The following is a 24085-nucleotide window of genomic DNA, read 5'->3' on the forward strand; positions in this document are numbered from 1 at the left end:
GAGCTGTGTGTATATAGTGTAGAGCTGTGTATATATAGTGTAGAGCTGTGTATATATAGTGTAGAGCTGTGTGTATATAGTGTAGAGCTGCGTGTATATAGTGTAGAGCTGTGTGTATATAGTGTAGAGCTGTGTATATATAGTGTAGAGCTGTGTATATATAGTGTAGAGCTGTGTGTATATAGTGTAGAGCTGTGTGTATATAGTGTAGAGCTGTGTGTATATAGTGTAGAGCTGTGTGTATATAGTGTAGGGCTGTGTGTATATAGTGTAGAGCTGTGTGTATATAGTGTAGAGCTGTGTATATATAGTGTAGAGCTGTGTGTATATAGTGTAGAGCTGTGTATATAGTGTAGAGCTGTGTGTATATATAGTGTAGAGCTGTGTATATACTGTAGAGCTGTGTATATAGTGAAGAGCTGTGTATATATAGTGTAGAGCTGTGTATATATAGTGTAGAGCTGTGTATATAGTGTAGAGCTGTGTGTGTATAGTGTAGAGCTGTGTATGTATAGTGTAGAGCTGTGTATATAGTGTAGAGCTGTGTATATATAGTGTAGAGCTGTGTATATATAGTGTAGAGCTGTGTATATATAGTGTAGAGCTGTGTATATATAGTGTAGAGCTGTGTGTATATAGTGTAGAGCTGTGTATATAGTGTAGAGCTGTGTATATATAGTGTAGAGCTGTGTGTATATAGTGTAGAGCTGTGTGTATATAGTGTAGAGCTGTATATATAGTGTAGAGCTGTGTGTATATAGTGAAGAGCTGTGTATATATAGTGTAGAGCTGTGTGTATATATAGTGTAGAGCTGTGTATATATAGTGTAGAGCTGTGTGTATATATAGTGTAGAGCTGTGTGTATATAGTGTAGAGCTGTGTATATATAGTGTAGAGCTGTGTATATAGTGTAGAGCTGTGTGTATAGTGTAGAGCTGTGTGTATATAGTGTAGAGCTGTGTATATAGTGTAGAGCTGTGTATATATAGTGTAGAGCTGTGTATATATAGTGTAGAGCTGTGTGTATAGTGTAGAGCTGTGTATATATAGTGTAGAGCTGTGTATATAGTGTAGAGCTGTGTGTATATAGTGTACAGCTGTGTGTATATAGTGTAGAGCTGTGTATATATAGTGTAGAGCTGTGTATATATAGTGTAGAGCTGTGTATATAGTGTAGATCTGTGTATATATAGTGTAGAGCTGTGTGTATATAGTGTAGAGCTGTATATATAGTGTAGAGCTGTGTGTATATAGTGAAGAGCTGTGTATATATAGTGTAGAGCTGTGTGTATATATAGTGTAGAGCTGTGTATATATAGTGTAGAGCTGTGTGTATATATAGTGTAGAGCTGTGTGTATATAGTGTAGAGCTGTGTATATATAGTGTAGAGCTGTGTGTATATAGTGCAGAGCTGTGTGTATATATAGTGTAGAGCTGTGTGTATATAGTGCAGAGCTGTATATATAGTGTAGAGCTGTGTGTATATAGTGTAGAGCTGTGTATATATAGTGTAGAGCTGTGTATATATAGTGTAGAGCTGTGTATATAGTGTAGAGCTGTGTATATATAGTGTAGAGCTGTGTGTATATAGTGTAGAGCTGTGTGTATATAGTGTAGAGCTGTGTGTATATAGTGTAGAGCTGTGTATATAATGTAGAGCTGTGTGTATATAGTGTAGATCTGTGTATATATAGTGTAGAGCTGTGTATATATAGTGTAGAGCTGTGTATATATAGTGTAGAGCTGTGTATATATAGTGTAGAGCTGTGTATATAGTGTAGAGCTGTGTGTATATAGTGTAGAGCTGTGTGTATATAGTGTAGAGCTGTGTGTATAGTGTAGAGCTGTGTGTATATAGTGTAGAGCTGTGTGTATATAGTGTAGAGCTGTGTGTATAGTGTAGAGCTGTGTATATAGTGTAGAGCTGTGTGTATATAGTGTAGAGCTGTGTGTATATAGTGTAGAGCTGTGTATATATAGTGTAGAGCTGTGTATATAGTGTAGAGCTGTGTATATATAGTGTAGAGCTGTGTGTATATAGTGTAGAGCTGTGTGTATATAGTGTAGAGCTGTATATATAGTGTAGAGCTGTGTGTATATAGTGAAGAGCTGTGTATATATAGTGTAGAGCTGTGTGTATATATAGTGTAGAGCTGTGTATATATAGTGTAGAGCTGTGTGTGTATATAGTGTAGAGCTGTGTGTATATAGTGTAGAGCTGTGTATATATAGTGTAGAGCTGTGTGTATATAGTGCAGAGCTGTGTGTATATATAGTGTAGAGCTGTGTGTATATAGTGCAGAGCTGTATATATAGTGTAGAGCTGTGTGTATATAGTGTAGAGCTGTGTATATATAGTGTAGAGCTGTGTATATATAGTGTAGAGCTGTGTGTATATATAGTGTAGAGCTGTGTATATATAGTGTAGAGCTGTGTGTATATAGTGCAGAGCTGTATATATAGTGTAGAGCTGTGTGTATATAGTGTAGAGCTGTGTATATATAGTGTAGAGCTGTGTATATATAGTGTAGAGCTGTGTATACAGTGTAGAGCTGTGTATATATAGTGTAGAGCTGTGTGTATATAGTGTAGAGCTGTGTATATATAGTGTAGAGCTGTGTATATATAGTGTAGAGCTGTGTATATAGTGTAGAGCTGTGTGTATAGTGTAGAGCTGTGTGTATATAGTGTAGAGCTGTGTGTATATAGTGTAGAGCTGTGTATATAATGTAGAGCTGTGTGTATATAGTGTAGAGCTGTGTGTATATAGTGTAGAGCTGTGTGTATATAGTGTAGAGTTGTGTATATAATGTAGAGCTGTGTGTATATATAGCGTAGAGCTGTGTATATATAGTGTAGAGCTGTGTATATAGTGTAGAGCTGTGTGTATAGTGTAGAGCTGTGTGTATATAGTGTAGAGCTGTGTGTATAGTGTAGAGCTGTGTGTATAGTGTAGAGCTGTGTGTATATAGTGTAGAGCTGTGTGTATATAGTGTAGAGCTGTGTATATATAGTGTAGAGCTGTGTATATATAGTGTAGAGCTGTGTATATATAGTGTAGAGCTGTGTATATATAGTGTAGAGCTTTGTATATAGTGTAGAGCTGTGTATATATAGTGTAGAGCTGTGTGTATATAGTGTAGAGCTGTGTGTATATAGTGTAGAGCTGTATATATAGTGTAGAGCTGTGTGTATATAGTGAAGAGCTGTGTATATATAGTGTAGAGCTGTGTGTATATATAGTGTAGAGCTGTGTATATATAGTGTAGAGCTGTGTGTATATATAGTGTAGAGCTGTGTGTATATAGTGTAGAGCTGTGTGTATATAGTGCAGAGCTGTGTGTATATATAGTGTAGAGCTGTGTGTATATAGTGCAGAGCTGTATATATAGTGTAGAGCTGTGTGTATACAGTGTAGAGCTGTGTGTATATAGTGTAGAGCTGTGTATATAGTGTAGCTGTGTATATATAGTGTAGAGCTGTGTATATATAGTGTAGAGCTGTGTATATAGTGTAGAGCTGTGTATATATAGTGTAGAGCTGTGTGTATATAGTGTAGAGCTGTGTGTATATAGTGTAGAGCTGTGTATATATAGTGTAGAGCTGTGTATATATAGTGTAGAGCTGTGTATATATAGTGTAGAGCTGTGTATATATAGTGTAGAGCTGTGTATATAGTGTAGAGCTGTGTGTATATAGTGTAGAGCTGTGTGTATATAGTGTAGAGCTGTGTATATAGTGTAGAGCTGTGTGTATATAGTGTAGAGCTGTGTGTATATAGTGTAGAGCTGTGTGTATATAGTGTAGAGCTGTGTATATAATGTAGAGCTGTGTGTATATATAGTGTAGAGCTGTGTATATATAGTGTAGAGCTGTGTATATATAGTGTAGAGCTGTGTATATAGTGTAGAGCTGTGTGTATATAGTGTAGAGCTGTGTGTATATAGTGTAGAGCTGTGTATATATAGTGTAGAGCTGTGTATATATAGTGTAGAGCTGTGTATATATAGTGTAGAGCTGTGTGTATATAGTGTAGAGCTGTGTGTATATAGTGTAGAGCTGTGTGTGTATATAGTGTAGAGCTGTGTGTATATAGTGTAGAGCTGTGTGTATATAGTGTAGAGCTGTGTATATAATGTAGAGCTGTGTATATAGTGTAGAGCTGTGTGTATATAGTGTAGAGCTGTGTATATATAGTGTAGAGCTGTGTATATAGTGTAGAGCTGTGTATATATAGTGTAGAGCTGTGTGTATATAGTGTAGAGCTGTGTATATAATGTAGAGCTGTGTGTATATATAGTGTAGAGCTGTGTATATATAGTGTAGAGCTGTGTATATATAGTGTAGAGCTGTGTATATATAGTGTAGAGCTGTGTATATAGTGTAGAGCTGTGTGTATATAGTGTAGAGCTGTGTGTATATAGTGTAGAGCTGTGTATATAGTGTAGAGCTGTGTGTATATAGTGTAGAGCTGTGTGTATATAGTGTAGAGCTGTGTGTATATAGTGTAGAGCTGTGTATATAATGTAGAGCTGTGTGTATATATAGTGTAGAGCTGTGTATATATAGTGTAGAGCTGTGTATATATAGTGTAGAGCTGTGTATATAGTGTAGAGCTGTGTGTATATAGTGTAGAGCTGTGTATATATAGTGTAGAGCTGTGTATATATAGTGTAGAGCTGTGTATATATAGTGTAGAGCTGTGTATATATAGTGTAGAGCTGTGTGTATATAGTGTAGAGCTGTGTGTATATAGTGTAGAGCTGTGTGTGTATATAGTGTAGAGCTGTGTGTATATAGTGTAGAGCTGTGTGTATATAGTGTAGAGCTGTGTATATAATGTAGAGCTGTGTGTATATAGTGTAGAGCTGTGTATATATAGTGTAGAGCTGTGTATATAGTGTAGAGCTGTGTGTATATAGTGTAGAGCTGTGTATATATAGTGTAGAGCTGTGTGTATATAGTGTAGAGCAGTGTATATAGTGTAGAGCTGTGTATATATAGTGTAGAGCTGTGTATATAGTGTAGAACTGTGTGTATAGTGTAGAGCTGTGTATATATAGTGTAGACCTCTGTATATATAGTGTAGAGCTGTGTATATAGTGTAGAGCTGTGTATATATAGTGTAGAGCTGTGTATATATAGTGTAGAGCTGTGTATATATAGTGTAGAGCTGTGTATATAATGTAGAGCTGTGTGTATATATAGTGTAGAGCTGTGTGTATATAGTGTAGAGATGTGTGTGTATATAGTGTAGAGCTGTGTGTATATAGTGTAGAGCTGTGTGTATATAGTGTAGAGCTGTGTATATAATGTAGAGCTGTGTGTATATATAGTGTAGAGCTGTGTATATATAGTGTAGAGCTGTGTTTATATAGTGTAGAGCTGTGTATATATAGTGTAGAGCTGTGTGTATATAGTGTAGAGCTGTGTGTATATAGTGTAGAGCTGTGTATATAGTGTAGAGCTGTGTGTATATAGTGTAGAGCTGTGTATATATAGTGTAGAGCTGTGTATATATAGTGTAGAGCTGTGTATATATAGTGTAGAGCTGTGTATATATAGTGTAGAGCTGTGTATATAATGTAGAGCTGTGTGTATATAGTGTAGAGCTGTGTATATATAGTGTAGAGCTGTGTATATATAGTGTAGAGCTATGTATATATAGTGTAGAGCTGTGTATATATAGTGTAGAGCTGTGTATATATAGTGTAGAGCTGTGTATATAGTGTAGAGCTGTGTGTATATAGTGTAGAGCTGTGTGTATATAGTGTAGAGCTGTGTATATAATGTAGAGCTGTGTGTATATATAGTGTAGAGCTGTGTATATATAGTGTAGAGCTGTGTATATATAGTGTAGAGCTGTGTGTATATAGTGTAGAGCTGTGTATATATAGTGTAGAGCTGTGTATATATAGTGTAGAGCTGTGTGTATATATAGTGTAGAGCTGTGTATATATAGTGTAGAGCTGTGTATATATAGTGTAGAGCTGTGTATATATAGTGTAGAGCTGTGTGTATATAGTGTAGAGCTGTGTGTATATAGTGTAGAGCTGTGTATATAGTGTAGAGCTGTATATATAGTGTAGAGCTGTGTATATATAGTGTAGAGCTGTGTATATATAGTGTAGAGCTGTGTGTATATAGTGTAGAGCTGTGTATATATAGTGTAGAGCTGTGTATATATAGTATAGAGCTGTGTGTATATAGTGTAGAGCTGTGTATATAGTGTAGAGCTGTGTGTATATAGTGTAGAGCTGTGTATATATAGTGTAGAGCTGTGTATATATAGTGTAGAGCTGTGTGTATATATAGTGTAGAGCTGTGTATATATAGTGTAGAGCTGTGTATATATAGTGTAGAGCTGTGTATATATAGTGTAGAGCTGTGTGTATATAGTGTAGAGCTGTGTGTATATAGTGTAGAGCTGTGTATATAGTGTAGAGCTGTATATATAGTGTAGAGCTGTGTATATATAGTGTAGAGCTGTGTATATATAGTGTAGAGCTGTGTGTATATAGTGTAGAGCTGTGTGTATATAGTGTAGAGCTGTGTATATAGTGTAGAGCTGTGTATATAGTGTAGAGCTGTGTATATATAGTGTAGAGCTGTGTATATATAGTGTAGAGCTGTGTATATATAGTGTAGAGCTGTGTATATTGTGACAGGGCTAAGGGTCGTGTAATTGATGGGAGATATGTGTCTCATAAATGGCTTGTCTCTATAATGTAAGGCAGAAGTAAAGCATACCAGATATTGTTATTGTTTTTGTTTGAAGGACCTGTGGTGAGGTCACAGTCAGGTGACCAGTCAGCTGCTGGGAACGTGGGTGTGGCTACAGCCTTATAATGTGACCTGCTCCTGAACCAGGGAGCTGTATGTGGGGAGGACTACACCTCCCAGCATGTGCTGAGGCTCGCGGTCTGAGTCTGCAACCACGAAGGTTTATGTTTTGTTTGCCTAAGCTAGAGGCTATTTTTGGTGATACGCTGTTTTATGGTTTATGACAGAAATAAACCTCATGAACTTTGGAAGAACCGGTCTCCTGATTGTCTCCCGCTGCACCTGAGCGAGTCACATCCCCACAATTGGTGGTACATGTGCGGGCAGCGGTCCCAGCAGAGACTTGCGACAGTTGCTGCATGTCCTGGGTGAAGTTTGCAGCGGGGCAACAAGCATTGCCTGGAATCATGGAGGACCTCATGAAACACCTGGTCCAGTCCCAGGCACTGCAGCAGGAAACCAACAATCTGTTGTTACAGCAGATCCAGCAAAGCCAGCAAGAGCAGCGGCAGCAGTTCCAGCAGAGCCAGCAGGAACAACGGCAGCAGATGCAGCTTCTGGCAACCGCCATCCAGGAGGGCAGGACGAGCGCCCCAACACCAGGTCGGGCTGATGCCACCGACGTCAAGAAGGCGGTAAGACGCGCATTACAAAAAATGACCCCTGAGGATGATGTGGAGGCCTTCCTGACGGTGTTTGAGAGGGTGGCTGAGAGGGAAAAACTTCAGCCAGAGCGGTGGGCGGAGGTACTGGCCCCTTACCTAACGGGGGAGCCCCAGAAGGCGTACTTTGACCTGACGGTACAAGATGCCAGAGAGTATCCCAAATTAAAAGCGGAAATTCTCGCACGCTTGGGGGTAACAATGACTACCAGGGCACAGCGAGTTCATCGCTGGGCCTATCACCGGGACAAACCCCCACGCTCCCAAATGTTTGACCTGTTGCACTGTCATGATTTGTAGTCTTGCCCTGTCCTGTATTTTGTATAATATGTCATGTAACTTTCCTCTGGTTCATTTGCTGTAAATTAACCATGTCTCCTTCCCCCAATACTTGCAATGTCTTGTGATGTACCTGGACCATAATCTAATTTAGGCTTGTGTCAACAGCTAGTGGAACTGTGGCTATTGTTTTCCTAAGCAGAAGATAGTCTACAGGATGTGTATTGTAGGTTAAGTGGAGCCCTTACATTTCTAGAATCTTCTGATGGACCAAACCATTGAATAGTAGGTGTGACCCCTACCCCCCTTCAGATGGACTGATCCCAGGAGCCCTGACAATACATTCTTGTTTTAAGATCAGATGTGAGTTGGATGCTAAAAGAGAAGGGTGAGGCTGTCTGAGGAAGCTTCGGCCTCGGTGTGAGCGTGGTGGATTTCTGGGACTCTTAAAGGACTATGGTTTTGTGATCTGTGTGACGGGAGTAAAAAACAGGAACAACACGAAGGTAATTTGCAGAGTCCCAAAATAAGTCCACAGGAAACTGATTCGGGGGCACCTCCCGACAATCCTTGTGCCAGATCACAAAACCATAGTCCTTTAAGAGTCCCAGAAATCCACCACGATCACACAGAGGCCGAAGCTTCCTCAGACAGCCTCGTCCTACTCTTTTAGCATCCAACTCACATCTGATCTTAAAGCAAGAATGTATTGTCAGGGCTCCTGGGATCAGTCCATCTGAAGGGGGGTAGGGGTCACACCTACTATTCAATGGTTTGGTCCATCAGAAGATTCTAGAAATGTAAGGGCTCCACTTAACCTACAATACACATCCTGTAGACTATCTTCTGCTTAGGAAAACAATAGCCAAAGTTCCACTAGCTGTTGACACAAGCCTAAATTAGATTATGGTCCAGGTACATCACAAGACATTGCAAAGTATTGGGGGAAGGAGACATGGTTAATTTACAGCAAATGAATCAGAGGAAAGTTAAATGACCTATTATACAAAATACAGGACAGGGCAAGACTACAAATCATGACAATCCCTTCCCCTCCTAATTTGTGTACGTACTAGGGACCTCTACAGGTCACTGGTTAAGTACACACAGGCATGGCGTAACTTACATATGGCTTCATGCAGCCACGAATTGGCATCGTAGCTTTCCCACATCATTGCCCAGGAGAACAGCTGCAGGCAGACCACCCATCACCCCAACCAAACATCGCCTGACCCCAAAACCAAAGTTCAGATCCACAGTGGCTGTGGGAATAGTCCTCCATTGTCCACCAGCCAGTTCAATGACAATTCCAGGTCCTCTATGGATTGCCTCAGGCCGAACCACTCGGGGATCAGCCAGCGTGAGGAAAGCCCCTGAGTCACAAAATCCAACAAGTCTTTGTCCATCCAGCACGACCTCCTGCAAGTGCTTACCTCGATGAGCTGAAGTCGTCATAGCTGCGGGTCGCACACCATAAACTCCTAGTGGTGCAACATGGGTGGGTGAGGCACTAGGCCAGTCCTCACTTAGTGGTGACACGTCTTCCTCCATGGCACTTGGCTGTACATAATTAATAATATGATTGGGTACAGGATCAATCCTCATTTGAACAGCTGGGCAGGAGGCTTGCAGATGCCCAGGCTGCCCACATCGATAGCATCTGTGCTGTGTCTCACTCCATCCAATGCGTCCTCTTGGGCGAGGAGTAAGGGAACCTGCCGGTCGGCTCCCACCTGAAGGTGCTGTAGGGGTTTGAGGACGATTCCTCCATGAGCTGGCTGGACATGAGGCCTGCAGATGCCCCGGATGCCCACAACCATAACACCTGCGCTCTGCTACTTCCTCTCCTCGTCGTATTCCAGAAAACGCAGTGGAAGCAACAGGAGGCACATTAACACAGGTATCAACACGAGGTGGTGGCTCAGAGGAACGGGGAACAATGGGGACAGAAGAACTGGGGGCCACCGGTGTTGTGGAGCTGGTAGGCCTCTCTCCATCCTCCAACAGAACTCTCCACCGAGGCTTGATGGTGAGAGCCTCATCAGCGAGAGATGCAGCTTCTTCCACTGTAGCAGGTTTCCTCTCACGCACCCATTCCCTGATCTCAGCGGGGCACTGGGCAAAAAATTGTTCTTTTAGGATAACCTGGAGACAGGTGTTCCAGGTTAAGGCCTCCTCTGCCTCCAGCCAGCGATTACATATTTGTTTGAGTCTGTGGGCATACATCTTGAAAGACACTTCCTCATTACAGGCTAAAGTACGAAACTGGGTCCTGTAAGTGTCTGGGGTCACAGCATAATGTTCTAGAACAGTCCGTTTAATCTCTGCATACTCACAGTTCCACCGAGGGTCCATAGCTCTATAGGCTGCGGCAGCTCCACCCTCTAAGAGCCCCACAAGATGTCGGACGCGCTCCCTTTCCGGGACTTCCATTAATCGACACTGATGCTCAAAGTCCAGGAAGAAGCCCTCAATGTCACCGGAAGCCTCATTAAACGGCTTGAAGTCTTTGCGGGACACTCTGGGGAGTTCCCTCAGGGGGGATGCTGTGGGTACAGTCTGTCTGGAGCTTCTCGCTGCCTCCAAAGCGATCTCCCTCTCCAGCATTGCCCTCTCCTCCATCCTGCGCTGCCTCTCCTTGGCTGTGCGCATGACCTCCCTCTTATCTTCTATGGTAGCCTCTTCTCCCAGTAAGGCCATCTCCTCCTCGTACCACACAACCCACTGACTTTTTTGGGTATTTACCTCCGACTGCCGCCTTTCCTCTCTTTGCTGTGAGGATCCTTCCTCAGCATCATCTTGCAGGCGAACTGCTTCCAAAGCTTCAATCAGCTGCTCCTTGGAGAGTCCCTTGCAGCTGACTCCCAGTTCACGGGCCTTTGTTTGTAGGTTCTTTGCAGTCCAGTTCTTGTACTCTGAGGCTCTGGTTCCAGAAGTTGATGGGCCGTTGTCCTCCATTTCTTCTGCTCTGATCCCACCGCTGCCAACCAGTTTGTGACGGGAGTATTCTCCAGAGCAAGGAGGGACAACAGGCCTGGGAATAATCCAACAGATTTATTGACCAAAAAACAGGAACAACACGAAGGTAATTTGCAGAGTCCCAAAATAAGTCCACAGGAAACTGATTCGGGGGCACCTCCCGACAATCCTTGTGCCAGATCACAAAACCATAGTCCTTTAAGAGTCCCAGAAATCCACCACGATCACACAGAGGCCGAAGCTTCCTCAGACAGCCTCGTCCTACTCTTTTAGCATCCAACTCACATCTGATCTTAAAGCAAGAATGTATTGTCAGGGCTCCTGGGATCAGTCCATCTGAAGGGGGGTAGGGGTCACACCTATTATTCAATGGTTTGGTCCATCAGAAGATTCTAGAAATGTAAGGGCTCCACTTAGTCTACAGGATGTGTATTGTAGGTTATCTTCTGCTTAGGAAAACAATAGCCAAAGTTCCACTAGCTGTTGACACAAGCCTAAATTAGATTATGGTCCAGGTACATCACAAGACATTGCAAAGTATTGGGGGAAGGAGACATGGTTAATTTACAGCAAATGAATCAGAGGAAAGTTAAATGACCTATTATACAAAATACAGGACAGGGCAAGACTACAAATCATGACAATCTGGCACAAGGATTGTCGGGAGGTGCCCCCGAATCAGTTTCCTGTGGACTTATTTTGGGACTCTGCAAATTACCTTCGTGTTCCTGTTTTTTGGTCAATAAATCTGTTGGATTATTCCCAGGCCTGTTGTCCCTCCTTGCTCTGGAGAATACTCCCGTCACAAACTGGTGGCAGCGGTGGGATCAGAGCAGAAGGAATGGAGGACAACGGCCCATCAACATCTGGAACCAGCACCGCAGAGTACAAGAACTGGACTGCGGTGAACCTACAAACAAAGGCCCGTGAACTGGGAGTCAGCTACAAGGGACTCTCCAAGGAGCAGCTGATTGAGGCTTTGGAAGCAGTTCACCTGCAAGATGATGCTGAGGAAGGATCCTCACAGCAAAGAGAGGAAAGGCGGCAGTCGGAGGTAAATACCCAAAAAAGTCAGTGGGTTGTGTGGTACGAGGAGGAGATGGCCTTGCTGGGAGAAGAGGCTACCATAGAAGATAAGAGGGAGGTCATGCGCACAGCCAAGGAGAGGCAGCGCAGGATGGAGGAGAGGGCAATGCTGGAGAGGGAGATCACTTTGGAGGCAGCGAGAAGCTCCAGACAGACTGTACCCACAGCATCCCCCATGAGGGAACTCCCCAGAGTGTCCCGCAAAGACTTCAAGCCGTTTAATGAGGCTTCCGGTGACATTGAGGGCTTCTTCCTGGACTTTGAGCATCAGTGTCGATTAATGGAAGTCCCGGAATGGGAGCGCGTCCGACATCTTGTGGGGCTCTTAGAGGGTGGAGCTGCTGCAGCCTATAGAGCTATGGACCCTCGGTTGAACTGTGAGTATGCGGAGATTAAACAGACTATTCTAGAACATTATGCTGTGACCCCAGACACTTACAGGACTCAGTTCCGTACTTTAGCCTGTGATGAGGAAGTGTCCTTCAAGATGTATGCTCACAAACTCAAACATATATGTCATCGCTGGCTGGAGGCAGAGGAGGCAATAACCTGGGAAACGTTCCTGCAGGTCATCCTAAAAGAGCAGTTTTATTTTAAGTGCCCCGCTGAGATCCGGGAATGGGTGCGTGAAAGGAGACCAGCAACAGTGGAGGAAGCTGCAGCTCTAGCTGATGAGGCTCTCACCATCAAGCCTCAGTGGAAAAAATTACTACTCAGGGAGAAAAACACTACCAGCCCCCCAACGCTGGCGGCCCCTGGTCCTTCTGCCTCCAATATTCACCATCCCACTAGACCATCAACTCATGGTGACCTTCGTGTGACTGTGCCTCGCATTACTCCTGCTCCACCTTTGGGACTACGACGTGGAGGAAGAATCCCAGAGCGCAGATGCTATGGATGTGGGCAGCCCGGGCATATGCAATTCCAATGTCCAGGTGTACGGAGGCAGAACACCTACAGACCGCCTTTGCCTGTTCATTATCTACAGACCCCCTCACCTGGAGAAGAGATGGATTCAGTGCCTGATGACTTGCCAAGTGACTCTGATATCCTGGCTTCCCTACCAGGAGTCTATGGGGTGCGAGCCCCAGCCACCTGTTCTTCTGATCTTCAGCACAAACATCTACAGGAGGTCGTGCTGGATGGTCAAAAAGTTGTTGGCTTCCGTGACACTGGGGCTTTTCTCACCATAGCCGATCCCCGAGTAATTCAACCAGAAGCAATTCAAAAGGGACCAGGAATTGCCATTGAATTGGCTGGAGGTACCCAGAGATATATTCCAAGAGCGAGTGTGACCCTGGATTATGGCTTTGGGGCCAAACAATGCATGGTCGGTGTGATGAGCGGCCTCCCTGCAGACGTTCTTCTAGGAAATGATGTGGGGAATCTTCATTGCCACTTTGTCGGTGCGGTAACCCGAAGTCAAGCCAAGAGAGCAGCAAATGTGGACGTGTACAACCCATCCATGGAAATGAGGCCACCAGAACTGCCGTCACAGCCGGTGAGTGATTCTTCTTGTGGGGATAATATGAATGTTACCTGGGATAAAGTTCAGTTTAGACAAGAAGTGGAGACTGACCCCACCCTAGCTAGTTTTAGAGCTCGAGCTGAAATAGGGCAGCTAGGGGAGAATGGAGAAAGAATTATCAAAGAAAATGGACTTCTGTATCGGGTTACCAATGCCGACTCCCTAGATAAGCCCTGGACTTATAGCAAACAGCTGATTGTTCCTCAGAAATACAGAATTCCCCTATTACACCTTGCTCATGATATTCCTACTGCTGGCCATCAAGGCAAAACCCGCACCGAGAGGCGATTGACTCAATCTTTCTATTGGCCTGGGATTTCCCAAGCAGTGGCGCATTTCTGCCGAACTTGCGACATATGTCAGCGTAGAGGGCGACCCGGAGATCACCCAAAGGCACCCCTGCAACCGCTCCCTATAATAGAAGAACCCTTTCAAAGAGTAGCTGTTGATATCATTGGACCTCTGGCTAAACCAAGTAAATCTGGAAAGCAGTACATTCTCACTGTTGTGGACTATGCCACCCGATATCCAGAAGCGGTGGCCTTGTCAAGTATTTCTGCAGCCAAGGTGGCCGAGGCCCTGGTTACCATTTTCACCAGAGTAGGATTTCCCAGTGAGATCTTGTCGGACCAAGGCTCCCAGTTCATGTCAGAGCTGGTCCAGTGTCTGTGGCGCACCTGTGGAGTACGAGCGATCCGCACGACCCCGTATCATCCCCAAACAAATGGACTTTGTGAACGATTTAATGGCACTCTGAAGAATATGCTGAGGGCCTTCACTGACAGAGATTCAAACTGGGAGAAGTACCTACCCCATCTCTTGTTTGCCTATCGGGAAGTTCCCCAGGAGTCCACTGGGTTCTCCCCCTTTGAACTACTCTTTGGAAGAAAGGTCCGAGGACCCTTAACCCTGCTCAAGGAATACTGGGAGGGGCAAGTTGAAGATACAGGGGCCCCTGTTGTCCCTTATGTCCTAAAGCTGCGAGAAACCCTGGCCCAACTTGCTAGTTTTGCCCAGAGTCATGTGCGGATGGCTCAAACCAGACAGAAGACATGGTATGACCGTAAAGCACGCTACCGGGAGTTTGTAGAAGGACAACAGGTCTTAATGATTGTTCCCCATCGGCAGAATAAACTGCAGACAACATGGGAGGGTCCCCTCCGGGTTCTCAGAAAACTGAATGACACCAATTACCTTCTTGCTTTAGATGATCAGGGGCTAAGACAAAAGACTGTCCATGTGAATATGATTAAGGAGTACCATGACCGGACCCTTCCAATGATAGCAAGCTGTCGGCTAGCTTCAGAGGACGGTCAAGAGGATGAGGACTCCCTACCTGATCTCGTGGAAGCAGCGAGAGCCCCATCCACTGTGGAACAGGTTCCTCTGGGAGATCACCTGGATTCCTTACAGAAAAACCAGATGCTGGGAGTGCTTCAACAGAGACGTGCTGCTTTCTCATCCCAACCAGGTCGAACCACCGTCACCCAACATCATGTGGACACTCAGGGCATCCGTCCCATACAACAGGCTCCTTACCGGGTACCTGAATCAGTTCGAAACACCATGCAGCACGAACTGGAGGAGATGCTACAGCTTGGGGTAATCCAGGCCTCCCATAGCCCTTGGGCCTCTCCTGTGGTGTTAGTACCCAAGAAGGATGGGAGTACTCGATTTTGTGTGGACTATCGACGACTAAACGACCATACCGTCAGTGATCCTTACCCAATGCCTCGTATTGACGAACTTCTAGACCGACTGGCTGGATCCCGATATGTCACTATCTTTGATCTCAGTAAGGGATACTGGCAAATCCCTCTGACGGAGGAGGGGCGAGAACGGTCCGCTTTTATAACCCCCTTTGGTCTGTATGAATTCCTAAATATGCCCTTTGGAATGAAGAATGCCCCGGCCACCTTCCAGAGAATGGTGGACCAGATCCTCCGGGGATGTGGTGACTTTGCTTGTGCCTACTTGGATGATATCGCTATCTTCAGCCAGACGTGGGAGGAACATCTGAACCAAGTAGCCGTTATTCTTGACCTGCTTCTTGCAGCAGGCCTAACCATTCGACCAGATAAATGCCAATTGGGGATGGGTGAAGTCCAGTACCTAGGGCATAGAGTAGGAGGAGGGAAGCTCCGTCCCGAACCTGCCAAAATCCAGGCTATTAGAGACTGGCCTGTACCCCAAACTAAGAAACAAGTTATGGCTTTTTTGGGCACTGCCAGTTATTACCGAAAATTTGTTTCGCATTTCAGCACTGTGGCCAAGCCTCTTACCGACCTGACCAAGAAAACGATGCCCCGGCTGGTGATCTGGACTCCAGCCTGTGATGAGGCTTTTAACCAGCTGAAGGACGCTCTGGTCTGTGACCCTGTTCTGGCTGCTCCAGACTACAAGAGGAGATTCATTGTGCAGACGGACGCCTCTGCTTATGGACTGGGAGCTGTCCTCAGCCAGGTGAATGCAGCTGGGGACGAGCACCCCATTGCCTACCTCAGCCGGAAACTGCTGGACCGAGAAGTGGCCTATGCAACTGTTGAAAAAGAATGTCTGGCTGTAGTGTGGGCCCTTAGGAAACTAAGGCCGTATCTGTATGGACGAGAATTCACTGTCATTACTGATCACAATCCCCTCACCTGGCTGAACAGAGTCTCTGGGGACAATGGACGCTTACTACGATGGAGCCTGGCTCTGCAGCCCTATAACTTTACCATACAGTATAGAAGAGGCAGCCAACACCAAAATGCAGATGGACTGTCCAGGCAAGAGGAGCCCTGAGTCCTGTCAGCCATGCCTGTGTGTACTTAACCAGTGACCTGTAGAGGTCCCTAGTACGTACACAAATTGGGAGGGGAAGGGATTGTCATGATTTGCAGTCTTGCCCTGTCCTGTATTTTGTATAATATGTCATGTAACTTTCCTCTGGTTCATTTGCTGTAAATTAACCATGTCTCCTTCCCCCAATACTTGCAATGTCTTGTGATGTACCTGGACCATAATCTAATTTAGGCTTGTGTCAACAGCTAGTGGAACTGTGGCTATTGTTTTCCTAAGCAGAAGATAACCTACAATACACATCCTGTAGACTAAGTGGAGCCCTTACATTTCTAGAATCTTCTGATGGACCAAACCATTGAAAAGTAGGTGTGACCCCTACCCCCCTTCAGATGGACTGATCCCAGGAGCCCTGACAATACATTCTTGTTTTAAGATCAGATGTGAGTTGGATGCTAAAAGAGAAGGGCGAGGCTGTCTGAGGAAGCTTCGGCCTCGGTGTGAGCGTGGTGGATTTCTGGGACTCTTAAAGGACTATGGTTTTGTGATCTGGCACAAGGATTGTCGGGAGGTGCCCCCGAATCAGTTTCCTGTGGACTTATTTTGGGACTCTGCAAATTACCTTCGTGTTGTTCCTGTTTTTTGGTCAATAAATCTGTTGGATTATTCCCAGGCCTGTTGTCCCTCCTTGCTCTGGAGAATACTCCCGTCACATGCACCTGGTCCAGAAATGGCTGCAGCCAGAGTCGGCTTCCCCTGCACAGATGGCAGAGCGAGTTGTGATGGATCGGTTTGTGCATTCTCTGCCGAGACCTCTACAGACTTGGGTTGCCCAGGGTGATCCCCAAAATGCTGATGAACTGGTTGGGCTGGTCGAGAGATACCAGGGGATGGAAGGTTCCTTGGGGAAGCAGCCCATTCCATATTGGGGGTCCCAGCAGGGGGCGGAGTCACAAAAAGGGGTGGTGCGTCCAAGGTCAAAAGGGGCAGGGGAGGCGGTGCCCAAGGTCCCCTCGGGTGTTATTTGCTGGAAGTGTCATGGGCCAGGACATATAGCGGCCCGTTGTCCCCAGACCACCGAGCAGATGGACTGCAGCATGGGACGCCGTAGTTCATACTACGCATATCCAGCTTGCAGTGTGAACTCGCTACCTAACAAGGGGCCACAAGCGTGTCCCGTGAAGGTGAACGGTCGAGCAGTAATGGCGCTTCTGGACTCCGGGAGCTTGGTGACCCTTGTGAGGGCCAGTTTTCCTCTAAACATACTCCCGGGTAAAAAGATTGGTGTTCGGTGCATACATGGCGATGAAAAGGACTACCCTATGGCTAGGGTGAAGATTGAAACGGCGCATGGCACCGAGTCGCATGAAGTTGGCGTTGTTCGAGACTTGTTGCATCCCATAATTATTGGCCGGGATTTCTGTCTGTTTTGGGATCTGTGGGGGATGGGTTCTGAGTGTGCTAGCAAGAGCAGGGAACCAATCCACCCCACTGAGGTATCGCCACCACCAGAGGCAGACGAGTTCCCTTTATGTGTCCTTGTTGGGGATGAAGAGGAAGGGTCCCCTGTACCTGACATCCCGGAGTTAGGGGTGGCCGGGGAGAATTTTGGGACTGCCCAACATAGGGACCCCACACTAAGGGAAGCCTTTAACAATGTCACCGTCATTAATGGGGTTGCACAAGAGCCGGGAGCAGACACAAGGTTTCCCCATTTTATGTTGAGTGGGGAATTGTTGTACCGGGTCACGAAAATAAGGGAGGAGGTGGCAGAGAAGTTAATAGTACCAGGCCCCTATAGACGAAAAGTGTTGGACATGGCCCATTCACACATCTTGGGGGGACACCTGGGGGTGGAAAAAACCCAGGAACGGATTGTACAGAGGTTCTATTGGCCTGGGTGTCACCGGGAAATAGTAAACTATTGCAGGTCCTGCCCGACATGTCAGTTAACTGCCCCCACATCTCATTTTCGGAACCCTCTTGTGCCACTGCCCATTATTGAGGTGCCATTTGAGAGAATTGCCATGGACTTGGTCGGTCCCTTAGTTAAATCAGCTCGGGGCCATCAGTATATATTAGTCATCCTGGACTATGCCACACGCTATCCTGAGGCCATTCCCCTGAGAAACTCCTCTGCGAAGAGTATAGCCCGTGAGCTGGTCCATGTGTTTTCCCGGACGGGTTTGCCGAAGGAGATCCTGACCGACCAGGGGACACCTTTTATGAGCAAGGTGATGAGAGAATTGTGCAGAGTCTTGCAAATTTCCCAGCTGAGGACTTCAGTGTACCATCCACAGTCAGATGGCCTTGTTGAGAGGTTTAACAAGACCCTGAAGAGCATGCTGAGAAAAGTCATAGAGGAAGATGGTAGAGACTGGGATTGTCTCTTACCGTATTTACTGTTTTCTATCCGTGAAGTTCCCCAGGCCTCCACGGGGTTCTCCCCCTTCGAGCTTCTATACGGCCGGCATCCGCGAGGTCTCCTAGATATAGCCAAGGAAACCTGGGAAGCCGAAGTCACGCCCCACAGAAGCGTCATTGAGCATGTGGCACTGATGCAGCAGAGGGTTGCGAAGGTGATGCCCATTGTTAAAGAACATCTCCGCCAGGCACAAGAGGCTCAGGCCAGGGTCTACAACCGGTCAGCCAGAGTGAGGCAGTTCAATCCGGGAGACCGAGTTCTCGTGCTAATACCGACGGTGGAAAGTAAGTTCTTGGCCAAGTGGCAAGGGCCATATGAGGTGGTGGAGAAACTGGGAGACGTAAACTACAAGATCCACCAACCCGGAAGACGGAAGCCATACCAGGTTTACCATGTTAACCTTATCAAGCCGTGGCAAGATAGAGAGCCAGCGGTAACTCCGTGCTTGCTGGGCAACCTAGAAGGGGAGGTTGGAGCCGTTACCATAGCGGAGACTCTATCGAAGGCCCAGAAGCAGCAGTGCCGGGAGTTACTCCAGAAAAACCGCGACCTGTTCTCAGAGTTGCCGGGGTGCACGAAGGTGGTGGAGCACGAAATTCTGACCGAGCCACATGTGCGGGTGAACGTGAAACCATATCGTATTCCTGAGGCCCGGCGAGAGGTAATCTCCAAGGAGGTGCAGCGTATGTTGAAGCTCGGGGTCATTGAGGAATCCAAGAGCGGCTGGTCGAGCCCGATTGTCCTGGTCCCAAAACCTGATGGTGAATGGAGGTTCTGCAACGATTACCGGAAGCTGAATGAGGTCTCCAAGTTCGACGCTTATCCCATGCCACGCGTTGATGAGCTCATTGAGAGACTTGGACCTGCCAGGTACATAACCACTTTGGATCTGACCAAGGGATATTGGCAGATCCCCATGGCACAGGAAGCCAAGGAGAAGACGGCATTTTCCACACCAGACGGGTGCTTCCAGTAAGTCCGGATGCCGTTTGGCCTACAGGGAGCTCCAGCAACCTTCCAGAGGGCGATGGATAGAATCCTTGCACCTCATAAGCTATACGCTGCCGCATACCTTGATGCTATCGTCATCTTTACCCCGGACTGGGAGACTCACCTGGAAAAGGTCCAAGCAGTGTTTGATGCTCTAAGAGAGGCGGGGTTTACAATAAACTCGAAGAAGTGTGCCTTGGGGAGAGAAGAAGCCAAGTACCTCGGATATGTAGTGGGGCGTGGCGAGATCAAACCCCAAATCAATAAAGTGGAGGCAATTCAAACATGGCCGAGACCTCTGTCAAAGAAGCAAGTTAAAGCCTTCCTGGGGATTGTGGGATATTACAGGAGGATTATCCCAAACTTCGCCACAATGGCTGCACCTCTAACTGATCTGCTTAAAGGGACAAAGTCAGTGATGGTCAGCTGGTCCGAAGAAGCAGAGTCAGCCTTCCAAGAAATGAAGGGAGCTCTTCGTAAGCAGCCCGTTTTGGTGGCCCCAGACTTTAAACGTGAATTTGTCCTCCAGACAGATGCCTCAGATGTCGGGGTAGGTGCAGTCCTTTCCCAAGAGATACGTGGGGAGGAGCATCCTGTTCTCTACTTGAGTAGGAAGTTGACTTCTTGTGAGAGAAATTACTCAGTTGTAGAGAAGGAGTGTTTGGCCATAAAATGGGCAGTGGACACATTACGGTACTACCTGGTGGGACGGAAGTTTAGGTTAATATCCGACCATGCCCCACTCAGGTGGATGAGGGAAACCAAGGGCAAGAATGCTAGGGTCACCCGCTGGTTCTTAGCCCTACAAGACTTCAGTTTCCATGTAGAGCATAGGGCCGGGAAGCTACATGGTAATGCCGATGCCCTCTCCAGAATCCCTTGCCTGGTAGGTGAAAGTGCCAAGCCCCACGGCTTTAGGCAGAGGGGGGAGGTATGTGGCAGGGCTAAGGGTCGTGTAATTGATGGGAGATATGTGTCTCATAAATGGCTTATCTCCATAATGTAAGGCAGAAGTAAAGCATACCAGATATTGTTATTGTTTGAAGGACCTGTGGTGAGGTCACAGTCAGGTGACCAGTCAGCTGCTGGGAACGTGGGTGTGGCTACAACCTTATAATGTGACCTGCTCCTGAACCAGGGAGCTGTATGTGGGGAGGACTACACCTCCCAGCATGTGCTGAGACTCGCGGTCTGAGTCTGCAACCACGAAGGTTTATGTTTTGTTTGCCTAAGCTAGAGGCTATTTTTGGTGATACGCTGTTTTATGGTTTATGACAGAAATAAACCTCATGAACTTTGGAAGAACCGGTCTCCTGATTGTCTCCCGCTGCACCTGAGCGAGTCACATCCCCACAATATATAGTGTAGAGCTGTGTGTATATAGTGTAGAGCTGTGTGTATATAGTGTAGAGCTGTGTATATATAGTGTAGAGCTGTGTATATAGTGTAGAGCTGTGTATATATAGTGTAGAGCTGTGTATATATAGTGTAGAGCTGTGTATATATAGTGTAGAGCTGTGTATATATAGTGTAGAGCTGTGTATAGTGTAGAGCTGTGTATATATAGTGTAGAGCTGTGAATATAGTGTAGAGCTGTGTATATAGTGTAGAGCTGTGTATATAGTGTAGAGTTGTGTGTGTATAGTGTAGAGCTGTGTATATATAGTGTAGAGCTGTGTATATAGTGTAGAGCTGTGTATATAGTGGAGTTGTGTGTGTATAGTGTAGAGCTGTGTATATATAGTGTAGAGCTGTGTGTATATAGCGTAGAGCTGTGTATATATAGCGTAGAGCTGTATATATAGTGTAGAGCTGTGTGTATATATAGTGTAGAGCTGTGTATATATAGTGTAGAGCTGTGTGTATATAGAGTAGAGGTGTGTATATAGTGTAGAGCTGTGTGTATATAGTGTAGAGCTGTGTGTATATAGTGTAGAGCTGTGTGTATATAGTGTAGAGCTGTGTATATAGTGTAGAGCTGTGTATATAGTGTAGAGCTGTGTATATATAGTGTAGAGCTGTGTATATACAGTGTAGAGCTGTGTATATAGTGTAGAGCTGTGTATATAGTGTAGAGCTGTGTATATAGTGTAGAGCTGTGTATACAGTGTAGAGCTGTGTGTATACGGTGTAGAGCTGTGTATATATATATATATAGTGTAGAGCTGTGTGTATATAGTGTAGAGCTGTGTGTATATAGTGTAGAGCTGTGTATATATAGTGTAGAGCTGTGTATATATAGTGTAGAGCTGTGTATATATAGTGTAGAGCTGTGTGTATATAGTGTAGAGCTGTGTGTATATAGTGTAGAGCTGTGTGTATATAGTGTAGAGCTGTGTGTATATAGTGTAGAGCTGTGTGTATATAGTGTAGAGCTGTGTATATATAGTGTAGAGCTGTGTATATATAGTGTAGAGCTGTGTATATATAGTGTAGAGCTGTGTGTGTATATAGTGTAGAGCTGTGTATATATAGTGTAGAGCTGTGTATATAGTGTAGAGCTGTGTATATAGTGTAGAGCTGTGTATATAGTGTAGAGCTGTGTGTATATAGTGTAGAGCTGTGTGTATATAGTGTAGAGCTGTGTGTATATAGTGTATAGCTGTGTATATATAGTGTAGAGCTGTGTATATATAGTGTAGAGCTGTGTATATATAGTGTAGAGCTGTGTGTGTATATAGTGTAGAGCTGTGTGTATATAGTGTAGAGCTGTGTATATACAGTGTAGAGCTGTATATATAGTGTAGAGCTGTGTGTATATAGTGTAGAGCTGTGTGTATATAGTGTAGAGCTGTGTGTATATAGTGTAGAGCTGTGTATATATAGTGTAGAGCTGTGTATATATAGTGTAGAGCTGTGTATATACAGTGTAGAGCTGTGTATATACAGTGTAGAGCTGTGTATATAGTGTAGAGCTGTGTATATATAGTGTAGAGCTGTATATATAGTGTAGTGCTGTGTGTATATAGTGTAGAGCTGTGTATATAGTGTAGAGCTGTGTATATATAGTGTAGAGCTGTGTGTATATAGTGTAGAGCTGTGTATATAGTGTAGAGCTGTGTATATATAGTGTAGAGCTGTGTATATAGTGTAGAGCTGTGTATATATAGTGTAGAGCTGTGTGTATATAGTGTAGAGCTGTGTATATAGTGTAGAGCTGTGTGTATATAGTGTAGAGCTGTGTGTATATAGTGTAGAGCTGTGTATATATAGTGTAGAGCTGTGTATATATAGTGTAGAGCTGTGTATATATAGTGTAGAGCTGTGTGTATATAGTGTAGAGCTGTATATATAGTGTAGTGCTGTGTGTATATAGTGTAGAGCTGTGTATATAGTGTAGAGCTGTGTATATATAGTGTAGAGCTGTGTGTATATAGTGTAGAGCTGTGTATATAGTGTAGAGCTGTGTATATAGTGTAGAGCTGTGTATATATAGTGTAGAGCTGTGTGTATATAGTGTAGAGCTGTGTGTATATAGTGTAGAGCTGTGTATATATAGTGTAGTGCTGTGTGTATATAGTGTAGAGCTGTGTGTATATAGTGTAGAGCTGTGTGTATATAGTGTAGAGCTGTGTATATATAGTGTAGAGCTGTGTGTATATAGTGTAGAGCTGTGTATATATAGTGTAGAGCTGTGTATATATAGTGTAGAGCTGTGTATATAGTGTAGAGCTGTGTATATAGTGTAGAGCTGTGTATATAGTGTAGAACTGTGTATATAGTGTAGAGCTGTGTATATATAGTGTAGAACTGTGTATATAGTGTAGAGCTGTGTATATATAGTGTAGAGCTGTGTATATAGTGTAGAGCTGTGTATATATAGTGTAGAACTGTGTATATAGTGTAGAGCTGTGTATATATAGTGTAGAGCTGTGTATATAGAGTAGAGCTGTGTATATATAGTGTAGAGCTGTGTATATAGTGTAGAGCTGTGTGTATATAGTGTAGAGCTGTGTATATATAGTGTAGAGCTGTGTGTATAGTGTAGAGCTGTGTGTATATAGTGTAGAGCTGTGTGTATATAGTGTAGAGCTGTGTATATAGTGTAGAGCTGTGTATAGTGTAGAGCTGTGTGTATATAGTGTAGAGCTGTGTATATAGTGTAGAGCTGTGTATAGTGTAGAGCTGTGTGTATATAGTGTAGAGCTGTGTGTATATAGTGTAGATCTGTGTATATAGTGTAGAGCTGTGTGTATATATAGTGTAGAGCTGTGTGTATATAGTGTAGAGCTGTGTATATAGTGTAGAGCTGTGTGTATATAGTGTAGAGCTGTGTATATAGTGTAGAGCTGTGTATATAGTATATACCTCGCCCGCACTACTATTACCTGATTATGAAGATTTTACCTCAGACTCAGGAAAGCTGTAAATGAGGCTCCGCCCCCTGCAGGTGACTGATCACATGGTTATGACATCACCTAAGGTCCTTCAGCTCCTCAAGCCTGAGTCTGACTCCGCCCCCTCATGTGACTGATCACGTGGTGATGACGTCATCCTGGTGTCTTTTAGAGACTGAGTTCTGAAGCTACAACCAAAACCTTCTGATTTATTGTAAACGGCCAACAGAGGG

The 24085-nt window shown here is 44.8% G+C and overlaps 2 protein-coding genes across 2 annotated transcripts in view; one reads left to right on the forward strand and one right to left on the reverse strand.

The window, feature by feature from the left end:
- LOC141060144 (uncharacterized) overlaps nt 1–23968 on the reverse strand; it is a 220947-nt gene extending 196979 nt beyond the window's left edge. The window contains exon 1 of the mRNA XM_073556423.1: nt 23844–23968. The gene's annotated coding sequence lies outside the window, so the exon portion shown is untranslated. The remainder of the gene's footprint in view (nt 1–23843) is intronic.
- LOC141060043 (uncharacterized) lies at nt 11440–17006 on the forward strand. The gene is made up of 2 exons (XM_073556304.1): nt 11440–13292; nt 15581–17006. Exons 1-2 carry the CDS (start codon nt 11547–11549, stop codon nt 15653–15655), a joined length of 1821 nt encoding a protein of 606 aa, XP_073412405.1. The 5' UTR covers nt 11440–11546; the 3' UTR covers nt 15656–17006.
- Nucleotides 23969–24085: the final 117 nt, after the last annotated feature.

The sequence above is a fragment of the Dendrobates tinctorius genome, unplaced genomic scaffold (assembly GCF_039654945.1).
Source record: "Dendrobates tinctorius isolate UK_male_01 unplaced genomic scaffold, ASM3965494v1 ptg000232l, whole genome shotgun sequence".
Taxonomy (NCBI): Eukaryota; Metazoa; Chordata; class Amphibia; order Anura; family Dendrobatidae; genus Dendrobates; species Dendrobates tinctorius.